The sequence below is a fragment of the Lates calcarifer genome, linkage group LG10, assembly GCF_001640805.2.
Source record: "Lates calcarifer isolate ASB-BC8 linkage group LG10, TLL_Latcal_v3, whole genome shotgun sequence".
NCBI lineage: Eukaryota > Metazoa > Chordata > Actinopteri > Centropomidae > Lates > Lates calcarifer.
In genome coordinates, this window is record NC_066842.1 from 16607822 (window position 1) to 16624134 (window position 16313).

The window sequence follows — 16313 nt, forward strand, 5'->3', positions numbered from 1 at the left end:
ATGTCCATCCATTGAACCATCCTTTGTCTGTTCTAGGCACAAATGGTGACTAATGCTGAGAACTTCTGTATAAATAATATATGATGTGACAGAGAAACCGCTTTCCACTGTAAACAGTTATTGATGAAAAACTAATCCTCCAACTCTCTGTAAACTCCTGGAAGAAGCGACTGGTGCCTGAGTCAGGGAGGCCCGGCTGTTTTGTTATTTCATCACTCTCTGTCTTGTCTGTCGCTGAATCGCATCAGCCTGCAATTGACCAAGTGTCACGCTTCAGAGGGGGGCCTGATATCTCCAGCCTCGCAGACCTTTTACTTCTCCATTCTGCTTTCCTCAAAAGGTCATATTTTTACTTTTACAGCAGCACAAAGTACACATCGCTCTGAACAACTCTTTTTTTTCTAGCACCACATCAGCTTGTCAAACTTATAAGGGGGAAAAAGAGAAAAAATAAAAGAGCTGACGGGCCACAGTCTGGGGCTCGGCTGCGTACGACAATAAATCCTTGTAGATGCTTTTGGTGCTGGTTGATAAAAGTTTCACTTTGTCTTTTACTTATTAATGAAAAATGAATACATTATTCCTCATTCCCACACAATCCCTGAAAACACAGCACAACACAGGAGGGAGGTCATTTGTATGCTCCCGGAGAAAAGTAATGTTCAGTGACTCTCAATGATTTTTTTGCTTTTCTCACATTAAAGACCCCCTGAAGTAGGATAATAATAATAATAAAAAAAAAAAAGATGGCAGGCAGATTCTCAATTGATGCACCAGTCTCTTACAGAACATCATAGGCATTAAAAATCAGAAATAACACACGTAGTGGAAATCAATAATTGAAGCGGTCTATGACGTGTTAACCCACTTCCCCTCTTATGTAATTGTAAAGACAGATGACTCGTTTGGCACTTTGATGCACTGTAGTTGAGCTGACAACTTGTGCCATCTAATGAGCTTCATATGCTTGTACCATGAATGGGTTTCCAAGGCAATATGTATGCAAATTCTTTTGTCAGTATATTGTTCTAGGCCACTAGTTCCGAAACCATGGGCATAATACATTTATCTAACTACAATATTTCATTGCAGCTGATGGCTGTCTGCAACTGCCTTTTATCAAAACTAACACTGTGTACTGCGCTCTGATTTACATTTCATGGGGGACTTAAAATATTAATAACCAAATAATTAAGAATTAATAACCAAATAAACAATAACCAAATTGATTGGTTGCACATTAAAGAAATAACGAGAGAAATCCAAGGCGTTATAGTGGCATCCAAACAGGATATGAAAGAAATCAAATGTTAAAACATCAAATGAAAGACACCACTGTGAGTTATTCAGATATGAGACGTTTCATGACAGACAACAAAATCTGGGCACACAGCAGAAAAAAACTAATAACTCGACTTCTGTCCTCAGCCACAGTCAAATTACTTATTGTTTGTACACTTGTAGGCTTCAGATTGAATTGCTTGTTGCTGTTATATGTCGTAGTGGAGATGGGATACAAGAAACTGTTGCAGGGTTCTCCAAGCAGAATATAATGCTGGCTGAGCGCTAATCTGATCTTTCATTCATACCTCTGGGTGACAATTTCCCCCTCACTTATGACTATATTCTTTTATTTCTAATTCTTATTTTCATTTATATCCTTCTTGATACCCACACATATTGCATTTCTAATAATATTCTCTCGAAGCAAGGATTAGAATGATCACATGAAAAAAAGGAAAGGAGGGGAGGGGATGTGTCATCGGATCGTACTATGTAAACAGTGGGAGAAAAAAAAAACATGGCTGAGCAGTGACTCAGCCACAGCATAGGTACAAGTTAAACTGGAAGCACGTCATAGCATGTGAGTGTATTAAGCTAGCTCTTTTCCCGCATTGGTTCAAAAGTCCTGCTGTTGGCATGCAGAATGCTGCAAGGTTATTCCCCATGTGGAGAGCCCAAGGCTGACTCAAGGTCTGTGCATGGCTTCCCCTTTTTTCTTTTTACCTGTGGGCCAGATAAAGTATGAGCTCCCAAGCTCTACAGCAGAGCTGCATGGAAAGAGAAGCCTTTTTTAGATATTAAAAATGCTCAATACAACAGGTGTGTGGATTGCTGACTTGACAGAAGTTTCATTATTCATCTCTGCATTTCAAGAAAGATTATTAATATTTTTCTTTCTCTATATTATTGATTTCAACTTTAGGACGCACAATTTGATTCTTTAACGAATAACCAAATCTGGTGCTTTTATACTGAAAAATAAGGATTTAAGCATTGCCCACATTAAGAAAATGTGTTGTACACGTGGAGCACAATTTTTACTCCGAGCAATAATATTACTTCTGGCTGTGAGTAACAGTGGCGGCAGTAGCTGTAGTCAAAGTGACATTAGCACTAGTAGTCTTAACATTTCTATTACTGGCTGTGGCAGAAACAGTGGCGGCAGTAATGGCAGTAGCAGTGATTGTGCCAGTTTCTACTTCTCAATCCTGGCAATGGAGCGAGTAGTTTCATTTCAATTTGATTATTGCCCTTCAAAGTGTTTCGCATTGATTGTCACTGAAGCCAGAGTAATTTGATTATTTCTTTTAGCAGATCGATGCATTGAATTGGCATCATTTATAATTGATGCAGCGGTGCAATGAATGAATCATTACACACCTACTGAGCATTTCAGAGTTAGCGCTTCTCCAAGTGTTTCACAGCGATATTCTAAATGTCTGCAGACAGTCTGTTGTGACGGCTTCACAAGTCTGTGCCATCGCAGCAAAACATATCTGACTGCATGTCATGCAGCCTGCGTTTAAACTGGTCTGTGCTGTCGGTGATTATTCCATAATGTACATCTGAGTGCTGCATGTACAGGCTAATGCCCTGACAGTTACATTTACTCGGAGTACAAATGTGCAACAGCCAAGGTTTTGTATGAATAATGTCAAACACAAGATCTGCACACATACATTGCATCTGATGATCTAAACCTCTAATAGTGAGCTCTCATACTATATATATACAGCTCTTCTCAACTGCAAAGGACCCTTCAGGAACATTCAGTGAAGAGAACCAAAAAGGACAAACAAGGTAGAAATAATATGATAAAATGTGCTATGTAATTAAATAGCTCTGTACCATCAGCTACCTTTTTGAAACTTAAAATAGTTATTTTCAGTTGATTCAACAACGTATTGAGTTCTGAGGATGAACATGTAAAACTAACCACGTCTAACCTCCAGAATTACCACACACGTAAATCGCCACCACTCTGTCACAGTCTCAACATTACAACATTTATTAGACTGATATGCAGGATTCTTACACATGACTCATGAGGTGCCACTTTAGAGATCTGGATCAATTGTAATGTAAATAATAGTACTTAACGGATACTATCATATTCTCATTCTATATGAATATAATTACATGTACCAGTTGGGGAAAAAAGAGTGTTTGTTCACATACTGGCAAACAAACAAACAAACAAACTAACCAAAAAAAAAAAAAAAAAAAAAAAAAAAAAAAACACAGACAGATAAAACAAAATGGTCAAGATGAAGTTGTGCTAACTCAGTTGCAGCTCTTTTTTTGTTATGATACCTGCTCATAAGCTAGCATTAAATTTTGTACCTGAATCTGTGGCCTCAAACCTCTCTGTTGGTAATGGAAGAACTCATGGCACAGCATGATACCAGAGAGAGCTGATCAGTTGTCATGGCTTACTTATCTAATGTTCGGTTGTTTTTACTATCAGGTCCAGATACGTTATTGTAGACACTGACATAAATGTGTAAATAAAAATACGTCCTTGAATGAACGGATAAGCTGTTCATCTAGACATCAGCATATAGACTCAACATATATGTGACAGAGAACAAGAGAACATCCATGGGAGTGAAATATTGTATCTGAAGAACAACATGAACTAATAAAATTGGTGGTGGCTGAAGATGAGGTTGAATTATGTTGTTGCTACTTTTGTCCCTGTGATCAAAATTCAATGACTTACAAAAAGAAGGCTCCATCTCCAATTTACTATGAGCTCTCCTAAGTCAATAATGGGCAGATTACGACTGTGAGTAGTCTTAAAAAGGGCCTTCCTGAGTAAAAGAGACTTGAATGAAGGCAGACAATACACACGCATGGCTGGTTCCGTATCTCAGAGGAACAGAAAGCAGTCTGATATGACTGTCTGGTCTTAAGAGTCACCCAGCCACCATTTTCACTGTAACAACAATGCTCTTTCTCTTCCAGTGCAAAACCTGACTGCAAACTTGTTACTGATGCACTGTTATCAGCAGACATATCTAGACTAGAATTTTATAGGTCAAAAATTCTTTAGTTATAAAACATAGTTTTGAGTACCTTTTGAGTAATGATTTCTGCAGATCTCTGGCACAGCACCAACCCATTTCTAGGAGACATTTTTGGAAACAGCTAAAAGGTCTGTGGCTGCAGGCTCTGTGTAATGAAGTGGTGCATTTAAATGAGAGACAGCTCTGGGACGAGGAGGTGCACTTCACTCAGATCAGTAAACACTGAAATAAAGTGGAAGCTGGAGGATGAAGAAAGGGAGAAGAGGACAACTGTAAGAGGGGAGAGAGAACACAAAGAAAAGAAAAAAGGAGAGGACTGACTGGAGACCAGACCTGCAAACAACCTGCAAATATTGGAAATTTTAAGAGAGGAGAAGATTAAAGAGATTAAGAGGCAACAATGGCAAAGAGCCACAAAGGGAAATAAGAGGACTGCAAAGCAAACTGGATTTTAAAGGATACTATGGTAGCAAGAGGATGATGCAGGTATAAAATACCTCAAATACCAGTAACAAAGGAAAAAGACTAGAGCTGTGTCCAAAATGTTAGATATTCCTGATGACTGCATATTAAACATAAAAAGGAGTATTCACTTCGTTAAGAGTCTCATTTAAATTTCATAATGAAGCACAAATAGTAGCAGGAAGTGGACTGCTTATTTAAATGCCAAGTGGCCCTAAGATCTAGAACAACGCACTGTATTGTATTGCCAAGAAAAAAATGACCCTCGCCTCTCTCAATACTAGAGTCAATCTGCTGGAAATAATATGCTGGCAAATTTCTCCATGGCAACCTAATGCCAGAACAGGCTGGAGATTGGTGTGCCAGTGGGCAGACAGTCACAAGGGCTTAAGAGTACGGCTGTGAGGCAGAGAGCAGGAGCAGCAGGTTGCGCTAAACCCTGAGATAACTAACCATCACAAAAAACAAACGTGTGCACAAATACGCACACAGGAGAGGAGAGGAAACAACCTGCAGGGAAGAACACGAGGTTAAAGAAATTAATTAGGAATTGTGATGGCAACAATTTACTGATATACTTGGTTGCTTGTTTTAAATTTAAAAGACAAATAATATCAATAAATTGGGAACCAATCCCTTTCAGAAAGGTATTATTTCCATGTTAATATTTGCATGTTAAAAGTGGATTAAAGAACATTATATCTCTCAATACAAGCTGATATAAAGTATGATACAGAGCCATGACGACTGGTTTATGTTGATTAGTCTCACATTACTCATAAACAATACATTTATGGGCTATTTTATGATCTCCAAAAACAGTGTAAAACATCTACTGACGAGGGGGGAAAAGTAGATATTTTAATATTTTAATGAATGATTTGTGTCTTTGATGATACATGTATTTTATTTTAATAAACAATGGTTTATTCGCATCCATTACTAATGGTTTTATATAAACGACCCCATGTGGTGCAGATTTAAAACCTTTGGTGACCCTTTCAAATCCACCAACTTAAATTCCTTGAAAAGTCTTTAGTTCGAGCACCAAGCATCTGAGTATAAAGACAATCAAGCTATTACAGAAAATAGAGCTGTTCTGTCTTTTCAGATATCAACATTCATACATTTTACACTATTGATTCACCAACAAGGGTTCAACACCTGAGCTGTTTTAAGACAGTGAAATTACAAAATGCAAGTTCTGACTTAAACGATCATTCAAATTCACTAACATTTCAAGTATTATTTGATTCAAAGTCTCTTGTGTGGTAACACGAATGACACAAGTGATGCTGTTGTATTGGATAGTGAGCCTCTTAGTCACTGTTTCTCTAAAACTGAATCAACACAATTTTATAAACCTGTACTTCTAAACTATAGCAATTTAAAGCTTTATGGATGTTGGTACATGTGTGTGATGTATAGTTACTGCAAGATTTCTGTTCACTGGACTGGAAAAAAACAGGGAGGGAAAACAGAAAGATGGCATAAAAAGAGAAGAAAGAAAGAAAAAGGATGATGTTTATGATGTGATGAGCCCTCTTGAAATTTGTGGAGCTTTGGAAACTCATTTCATGCAGCTTAATGATGTTGGGGAGGAAATGATGCTGCGAGAGCAGAAGTAAATTAGGGCAATGTTTGTCAATCAATCTGTATGAATATTAATACTTTGAATTAATAATGATGAACTCACTGACAGTATAACCCAACAAGCTGAAAATGTAAACACACTGAGAGTGACACTAAATGTTATACATTTTTCAACTCCCTGTAAACAGAGAGCAAAGGCTTCTATAATACAGTAATACAACATTTATTGACACTTAAAGTCAACTGTTACGTTTCATAGGTATGTGTGCTGTAAAGCTAGGTTGCTTTTTTCCTATAATATATGTCAGTTTACTACTGCAGATGACATCAGACCTTAGCTCCTACTGAATTTCCACTAATCATGTTGTACCTCGTCCAAGCCCTCCTTAATATTTTTTCACAGTTTTGTTGATTTTGTCATTTTTGTCTTCATCATGTCCATTTTAGTAACAGCAATGACATTAGTTAAAGGATGCCAACCGTTTGTTTTAACTGGCTTGAAGTCCCTTCTTAGCCAGTAAATTTATATACCCAAATATGAACGTTTACTTATAGTGAGAATAAGACTATGTGAAACTGATCAGTTCTGCATGATTTAAAAAAAAGTGAAGACAATTTTCACTCCTCCAAAGTGGATAATTATTGCAGTGACAAAAATGTTTACCTTTTAAATAAAGAGAAAAGACAAACAAGGCATTCTGAAAATGACTTGGGACAATAGTGTGATTGAAAAAAAGAGAGAGAGAGGATGTTCAGAGAGAATCTTACCCTTTCTTATAATAATCTCTTGGTACCATTATAATATATTAGCACTTCTGTAGACGTGTTCTATTGAGATTCGTTAGTGCCAACAGCAAAACTTCACAGCTTTTATTCAGAGAGGCAGTCCTTATTTTCCCTTCAAAGTCCTGAGGGAAATAGTAGACAGCAAATACTGCAGGTGCAGGCATTGCCTGACTGTATGCTGCAGAACTAGAGTGTTGAAGTGTGGGGATATGAACATCTCAGAACAGGTATGCACTGGAGAGAAAACAACAGGCAGACTGAGACAGAGAAACAGACAGACAGAGACAGAGAGGAGAGAGAGGAGAGGGATACTTTTGATGTTCCTTTTAATAAACTATTACCTCAAAATGAGGACAAAAACATCAGCTAGCCAAACAAATGAACACACCCACAAAGACACACATGCCTTCCAATCACACTCAAGGCAAATGAAAACAAGTTAATAGACAGTGTCTGATACTATCAGCCTGACAGAGCTTGCTCTACAAATCACATTAAAATATATAATAATCAAACTCTTTTCACTCACATAGCAAACTGCCCTTGTACATTTTTAAAAGCATCTCTGTCATTTGTTAAGCAATAATATATGGGCTTGGTCCTGATGTGTTGTGGCTGTCTCAAAAAGCCACCAGAGCGGTAGACCAGAGAGAAAGACAGAGAGGTTGGGTGAGAGTGAAATTATTTCATGTATTTATTTTGTTGCATTTCATGCCAATGCAGCTCATTTGAATTGAACTGAATCGAGAGAGAGAGAGAGAGAGAGAGAGAGAGAGAGAGAGAGAGAGAGAACTGGCCAGTAGGCTGGTGCATCACACAGTTGGCAGGGTATCATGCACAAAGTGCTGGACAAAGGCCGTGGAGCGTATTACATTTCACCTAACATGGAGCAGTTATGTGTTTGTGTGTATTTGGGGCTGAGGTAGTATGAAATTGTAAAACTGTGGTCTGAAAAACCACGAAATTGCAACAGGAATATTGGATTTTAGAGGAATATTATAGTACAATCAGGTGACACAAGGTGACTGCAATCAAACATTTGCTCAATACCTGGAAATGACCTGTTACCTCTGCAACACAAGAGCCAGTGGAGTGTTTTTCCTGCAGGTTCTGAAGAGTGCTATGACTGTTGGAGCAGACGGTGGGAAGTTGGATAACAAAACCTGCAAATTGTTTATTTCAGATTACACTATAGCCACATGTTTTGAGTAAATTGCCTATAAATAGAGAGACCCAGATGGAGAGATGTAGAGAGTGAGAGAGAGAGAGGGATACAAAGACAAAGAGGCACTGGCAAAGGGAGAGGATCTGGCATTAGACGTCTACAGAACAGGGTGATTCAGTCTGTCAACGCCCACAGAGCCTGCCCATCCTCATAAAAACAATGATTCTGACTCGGTTCACCAAGAACACAACATGACATTTAGCTCTAAACCCTGGTCTGGAACTCCCACACAGACACAAAAGCATTATTGGAAAAAAAAGAAGACCACTATTGAACACATTACACGGAAACAGATATAACAACTCTCTGTGTCAACTTGTAAAATGCCGATGCACACTAGGAAGTCATGATGACATTCACACTTAAAACCCTGGTATTGAGCACACGTGCGCACGCATGCGCGCACACACACGCACGCACACACACACACACACACACACACACACACACAAACATGCTTTCTTCTCCTCACACCCACTCAAGGAAAACTAAGCTGAAACATAATGAGTGAATCTGCAAATACATAAAGACGCACCAAGACAATAAGGCATCTCTGAGCACTGCAGTGAACAAATAATTAGTTAGGTGATGATCCTGTAATCACATTAGTGATAGAAATTCCATTACCTTCTGATTATACATCAGCATCCTTGTTCTCTTCAAGTGCCCCGCTAAGGATGATGGAAAAATGACTAAGCTGTTTCCCCTCTAAGCCTCTAGCCCTGCAAAGCCTCCTCTAACCCAAACCCTTACAAAGCCCAACACTGCCCTGTCAGAGCACAGGCACTGCACATAGCCTGTAGATCATCCCTCTCTTACAGCACCCACTCAGGGACTACAGACTAAAATAAAACTTATTTGGGTGCCTCTGTGAAACAATGACTGAAGATGTACTCCCACAAAATCTTATTTCAGACAGTGGATAAAACTAAATTTCAGCCTTCTAGTCATCCAACACTGATGCCTTTCTGTCCATAATACCATACTCCATTAGCTATCTTCCTTTCTTCTTTTTTTCGCTAGTGTCTCCCACACGTCCTCACAGCCATCCTGCTATCACCACATGTCTCTCTACTTTTTCTTTTTTCATTTTTCCAATGGGAATGTGTCAATTATCTCAATTCTTTCGACTCTCTTTCCTACCCTGCTTTTATTATCCATCTTCACCTTCTCTGTGTTTGCAGACATCTATATCCACTGTTGGAATATCTGCCTCTCACATCAAAACTGCAACCAAAAAAAGCTCCACTATAGCATTGCTTCAGCATTAAAAAAACTGGAAAGAAGACAGACATCTTTTGAGCTACAGTGTCATGCAACAGAGAACCACAGAAAGAAACCGTTGGTTGGTTGGGGGTAAGGTGAGTGAGTTGTGTTTTAGGGAAATAGGGCTTCACATCTCTTTCACGCTCTGGGACCTTAGCAGCTTAATGTCACGTGTGCTAAAATGACAAGCTGCCATATGGCATCAGAGATTCAGTAACAGACAGCCGTCTTGGAGGACTCTTTCCTGCGTCTACTCCCAGTTCTACTGCTCTGACGTAATCACTAATTAACAGAAGAGGAAAATAAAGCTATACATCTCCCTGTTAATCTAGTGGTTTAATAGGCAGAGAAGAGGCTGAAAATGTCTTTGTGGTTGGGTGAAATGAGGGAAGGAGAGATAAACAGGAAGAAGAAAGCAATAAAAGTTTTAAGGGGAATATGAGAGAAAGAAGAATTGCCTCGTTTGGAGGAAGAGATACTTTTTTTTTGCTCCAAAGCGCTGTTTCCCTGGGTGATTGTCTAGATTATGTATGTGTGTTCTGTGAGCAGAATATTGAACATTTCATTTTACCCAATTCACTCAGTCTAGAGATTGATTCTCTATCTAGAATTCACAGAAGCAATTAAGAGTAAAAGTCTGTTAGGGTCCATTATACCTAATGTAAGCTTTCTTTCAGTCTGCAGTACAATAGTTTTAGACTGCAGGAACAACTGCAGCTATCCAGATCAATACTAAATGAACTCCAGATTCAAGCAGAATGTAAGCCCCTTTGACAAGCTCAATGTTAAGTCACATGGATACAATTTAATATAACTGGGTGGACAATAAAGAGCATTTAATAATGACACACATCTGATCAGACTGTCGTAAACCCATGTGACAACTGTTCAGTGTGATAACAGGGAGACTAAAAACATCTGGCTCCGCACTCCAGACAAAGCTCTATCTTTGACAAAATAAAGAAAGCAACGATAAGCCTGAATTAATTTAGCAAACCTCTCTCTCAGAAAATCCTCTTTATTTTGAGGTGGGGAGAAGTGGGGTGGGAATATGCTGAACCTCCTACGCGTATTCGTAAGAAGTAATCCAGAAGGCTGTTCACTGGCGTGTGTAGCACTCAGGCAGCTCCACAAAGACGCATGCAAATGAAGTTAAGTCTCAAGTGGAGCAACAGGGGGAAGAGGGGACCAAATAGCTACTCACTGTCAGCTGCTGAGCGCAAATATGGAAAAGCATTTTGATATTCAAGGGACCTAACACCCCACTGAAAGAACAATAAGTCACTACCCACCCCCCACTTCAGCTCGCCCAACAATTGTTTTTCTTTGCCCTATCTGCAAACTGTGTGACACAACAGCTCAATTAATCAAAATGACCTGGCAGTCCCAAAAACTGAAGTTAAAGTGCTAGCAATAAAAATTTAACTACCTACATCATAATTAAATATAACAACCTTCCTTTAGACCCTAAAATAACAGCCTTATTATTCCTGTCTATTTCTAACTCTGCTCTGTAAACACAACTGTCTGCCAGTGTGTTAGGAAGTCATGCATGCCCCACTTATGCTTTAAGAAATGGAGGAGGCCACACTTTTGCAATCTGTTGCAGAAACAGGATGGCCTGGAGGTGTCATGTCAGGCTCTCTGCTCGCCTTTGATGTACAACAATTCTGTAGCTCACCTACAAGCCAGAGCTGTATATGGATACAGTTCCACGTGAAGTGATATAGGGGGTTTACTGAACTTACATTGCCGAGATTGATGAAACCATGTTCTCTGGCGATGCGGTCAGCCTCCTCTGGCCCCCCATTGATCTGGACCGCCCAAGTGTTGGTGTAGACCTCTGCAGCATCAATCCACTTCAGTTCTGCTTTCAGAAGGACAAGGACTGTCCATAGGTGCAGCAGGGCCACCCTGGCATCCATGAAAAGGAGGACACTTCACAGGGCAGTCTATCCGTTCGTCTGTCACTGCTTCCCAGGCAGAGCGGGGCTGCTCTACCTTACAGCAGCAAAGTAGAACAGTGGCCTAGAGATGAGAGGACAGAGGCAGCTATAAACACAAACATGGCCTTCTTAACTGGGTCACTCTTGGGCCCGAATTACCTACTGCTGATACCATTCAGAAAACAAACCAATAACTAAAGCAAAAATAGACAGCACACCCACAGCCTTAATCATGCATCATCCTTAGCACACTGTCCACTGTCAAACTCAGAGGAAAAAAAAAACACATCTTAATAAATGTGCAAAGCATCAATATTAGGTCAAAACACACAAGGGCTCTGCCAAAAACAGAATCATTTTTCAATCCTCCCTCATTTCAGACCTGAAATGGTAATGTATGATAATGATATACGGTAGGCATGTTGCTGCAATACAGGATGAGCTCCAAGAAAACTGGTATACAGCTAGTTGTGGCAACTAGAAAGGCAAGGCATGTGAGGAGGAGGATATTCAGACACTGCTCTTAATTTTAGAATATCCCAAAATTTTAATTCAACCAACTACTTAAAATGAAAAAGTACTGCTCAACATATTTTAATTGAATAGTAAAATAACAAGCATGATAAAAAGGGCCATTATTTGAGCAGATCTTCAAACAAAAAAGATTTTCAGACAGGGACATTCTGCAGGCTTTTGATTTGTAGCTCTTTGAGTCGTAGGAAAGGAGCCTCTAAGTCGCACATAAAAAGGAAAGCTCTGTGGTAAGTTAACCGACTGAGGGAGAAGAAAGATGACAAGGTGTGGGAATCCGCTAAGTATATCAGTTCATCCTAAGAAAGATGAGGAGGAGGGAGGTGATGCAGGTCTAAATGCCTGTCCAGTCCCACTGCTGATCCCACCAACGTGGGATCATGGTGCCATTCAGTGAGTCAATCCCTGATGCCCCACTAACTGATGTGAAAAGAAATAGGAACTACTGCAGGTGTTCAGTATAAGCCGCTGTGAACTGAACAAATTTCAGTCTGTTGAGTTCACTTATGACTCTTTGCTGGTTTTCTGGGAGGCTTAAAAATTCAAAGGAATTTAATTTCCAACATATGCCCCCTTAGCAGGTACAGATGGCAATGGGAATGGGGAAAACAGCTGAGTACTGGACTGGTTGTTATTCTCACTGTCATGGCAGGATGTTATAGTCAGTATTATTATTATCATTATTTTGTTGTCAGTCAGTCCATCTGTCTTTACAACATTAGGTTTCAGAGCCATTGTTGATAACTTCCATACAGATGGTGACAAAAGAAAAAAACAACAGTGTTTCAGTAAGGTGTTGGGCCACCACAAGCTGCTACAGTCAATGTGCTCCGGCAAAGACTCGAACTCTGATGGATGATGGTGTCTAACGCATCCAATCTCACCATAGGTGTTCAATTCAATAGAGATTTGGTGAACCTCCAGCATATTTTCATCCATCAAAATGTTTACCCTTACATAAGACATATCAAAATCTAGCTGCCAGCTCAAGTTATGCTTTCCACAAAGGTAAAACTGTCAATTTCAGTATCAAAAACTGGATATTAATAATCCCCAGAGAATGACTCATAATGTTTTGGTGACCACCTGCTCTTTACATTGCTGCTGCCACCACCACCAGGCCAAAATTAGGCCTGAATATATCCTTCCCAATGGACAAGCTGCAGTGAAAATTCCTGGGAACATTCATGCTCCTTAAAAGATGATCCCTTTATTTGAACGCTCAGTGATATTTTCTCTTGCTCCAACCTTACATCATACTGTCAATTGTGCTCACATCTCATGATTTAGTGAGCAGACTGTCATGATCTTTGCTCAGCAGTATTAGGGGATAGAGATAAACTTAAGATTCTAACGACCATGTGGTCTTTCCTGTACGGCCACCCTTGGGACAAATTAACATTTTTACTCCCACTCCCTTAAGGATCTGAGAGCAGCAAAATCATCAGTGTGGTGTTCATTCTGTCAAACAGTTTCAAATTGGGGAGTGTAATGAAGACTGCAGGGGCTGCTGTGGGGCTTTAGACTTTCAGTCTTGTTAACAGATTTTTGAAAAACAATTGGACTTTTGCAAGGTAAGGCAAACCTGCTGTAGACCAGGCTGTTCCACTGACTGTGGCTGAGTGTGTTTTGACTCTTCATGGGCATTAAAGGTGAATGGAAAAAAACAGTGCACTTCCACGATGCATTCCAATTAAGTGGTGATTATTTTGGCAGTAAGTGGAAGTGTCTTAAAGCAGTGTGGTAACATAGATGGCACCTAGTAACAGTTGAAAACAGTGAAAAAGGGGCACACGACAGTACACACAGCCCAGTCATACTAGGGAACAGTGTGGGGATATGATGACATTGTACTATCCAAGGACAGTATATTTTCAGATAATCTTAGCCTATAGACTTACAGAGGGACTAAGGACATCTTAGCCTTTATATTCTTTAGGGAAACACTTCTTCAATTCTTTGTAACAATTGCTAAAGTTTGGAATATAATAGAAATCTACAAAACAACCCCCCTCTTTTAAGAGATTGCAATTTTAATGAGAGCATCAATATTGATTTTCTACAGTGAACATGGGTCCTTACTGTCAAGTAACTTGGCCTTTCTTGAGGAATCAGAAAATAAAACCTACTAACTCTAATTGAAAGAATGCCTGTAGTGGCCAATGTAAGGTATAATGAGGCAAGTGGTTTGCAGGTAAGCTTAGTTTTACATTTAGTTCCTCCAAAAATCAATTTCCCAAAACAGGGAAACATTTCAGAACTTTTTACTAACGCAGAGGATGTCCTACCCTTCATTCGCCCAAACAATTATCCCCTGCTTTTGGGGAGTTAGGCATATCCAAACTATTCAAAGAGGAGAGGCTCACTGAATATGTCTCTGCTTTCACAGATACACTTAGGAGTGGGTGTGATTTGAGCGCAGCAGGAGAGATGGTGGAAACATGACCAGGGGCTGTCACTCTTCCCGTGGAGCAATTCTTCTGAGCTCATTAGATGCTATGCTGGAGTCACAAAAACAGGAGCAGGGGGTCTGCTGTCACTGGAAAGGCTGAGAGAGGGAGGAATAGATGGAGAGAGAGAGAGAGGGGTGGGGGTATCCCTCCCCCTCATACAGCATTGCGGAAAATAACGAGCACATAATAACACAACGCCCAAAACACCTTCTCTCAAAACACAGCCTGGAGAGGAGTTAACAAGAGGCTGCTTACTCTTACAATATACATCAAAGGCCTAAAACTGAGATAAAACTTCAACCTTCAAAACACAGGAGAACTTAAGACTTTAGGATCTAAACTACAATGAAAATAGAAAATCAGTTGCATAACCTCTTTTGAGTTCAGTAGTCACTTGAGTGAGGAAGCCAGTGGAAATGCAGGGGTGGATAAATGACCTGTGGTATGCTAAAATAATAATAATAATAATACAGCAGCTTAGAATTATTAATTCAGCACCTTCTGTTTCAAGCTGTTGACAGATCTCAAAGTGCAGTTCAGTACCTCATTATGATATGGATGGCAAGAAATTCTTTGTGTTTTTTTTTTTTTTTTTTTTTACACTTTCTCACCCATCATGGAGCAGAACATCAGCAGCAGCAACAGGTTGTCCCTATCAAAACACTTTGCTTAGACGTTCTGTCTACAAAATGTATAATGAGCAATCCCCTCCACTCTCTTAGCAGAGACAGCTGAGGTGCCCGTGAGAAGCACACTTCACCCTCATCCGCTCCAATGGAGCTGCTCAGTGGCCAACACAAGTCTGTGTTGTACAAAATAACCACAGAGTGATCACCAGCCTTTGCCGCCCCCTCACTATTTAACCACACTGAGAAGAGGGGGAGATGGATCAGCAATGTACTCATTATTGTTCTGATATCATCATTAAGCCCTTGGGCAACAGTCTCTGCACTGTTGGATATTTTACAGATTTGCAGCCTTGAGGAACACTAGCTTTTAAGATCTGTTATTACATTACATTAGGTCTTTTGGGAGACAGTTTTATCCAAAGCAACTTACAAGCGAGGAACACTAAAGCATCAGTACAGGACTAGACCTTGAAGTAAGTACTAAGTACTGACTTTGTTTAATAAAGCACATTACTAGGATATAGGGAGAGGGAGTGCACAGTAAGTGCTAGTTAGGCATATTAGAGTGTTAGAGGTGTTAGGAGAGGAGGTGCTCTCAGAAGACATGTGTATTCCTGAAGTTTTTAAGAGATACCTCTGCTCTGATAGCATTCAGGAGCTCACTCCATCATTAGGGAACCACAAACAGCAACAGTCTGGACTGTGATTGCCTTGTGTGTAGGGGCAGCAATGCCAGACGATGCTCCTTGGAGGAATGCAGTGGCGTAGAAGGAGCACAAGCCTGTATGACTGAGTTAAAGTAGATGGGTGCAGACCCAGGAGTTGCTCTGTGGCCAAGCATTAGTGACTTGAATTTGATTCAGGCAGTCAAGGATATCCACTGGTGGTCAATTAACAGCAGAGTGACATGTGCCCTTTACGGCCGATCGAAGACCAGACGCACCACTGCATTCTGGACCATCTGTAAGGGTTTCACTGTGCATGAAAGGAGGCCCGCCAGGGGGCAGTAGTCAATGTAAGAGACAACCAAGGCCTGTACCAAGAATTGAGTGACATACTGTGTCAGATATGGTCTGATTTTTCTTATGTTATATAGTGCAAAGCAACAT

The 16313-nt window shown here is 40.0% G+C and overlaps 1 protein-coding gene across 2 annotated transcripts in view; it reads right to left on the reverse strand.

Moving 5' to 3' along the window:
* The window catches only part of furinb (furin (paired basic amino acid cleaving enzyme) b), a 72132-nt gene that overhangs the window by 52505 nt on the left and 3314 nt on the right, over nt 1-16313 (reverse strand). For both annotated transcript variants that reach the window (XM_018664124.2, XM_018664123.2), the window contains exon 2: nt 11394-11673. In XM_018664124.2, coding sequence (XP_018519640.1) covers nt 11394-11570 — 177 coding nt within the window. In that variant the 5' untranslated portion in view covers nt 11571-11673. The remainder of the gene's footprint in view (nt 1-11393; nt 11674-16313) is intronic.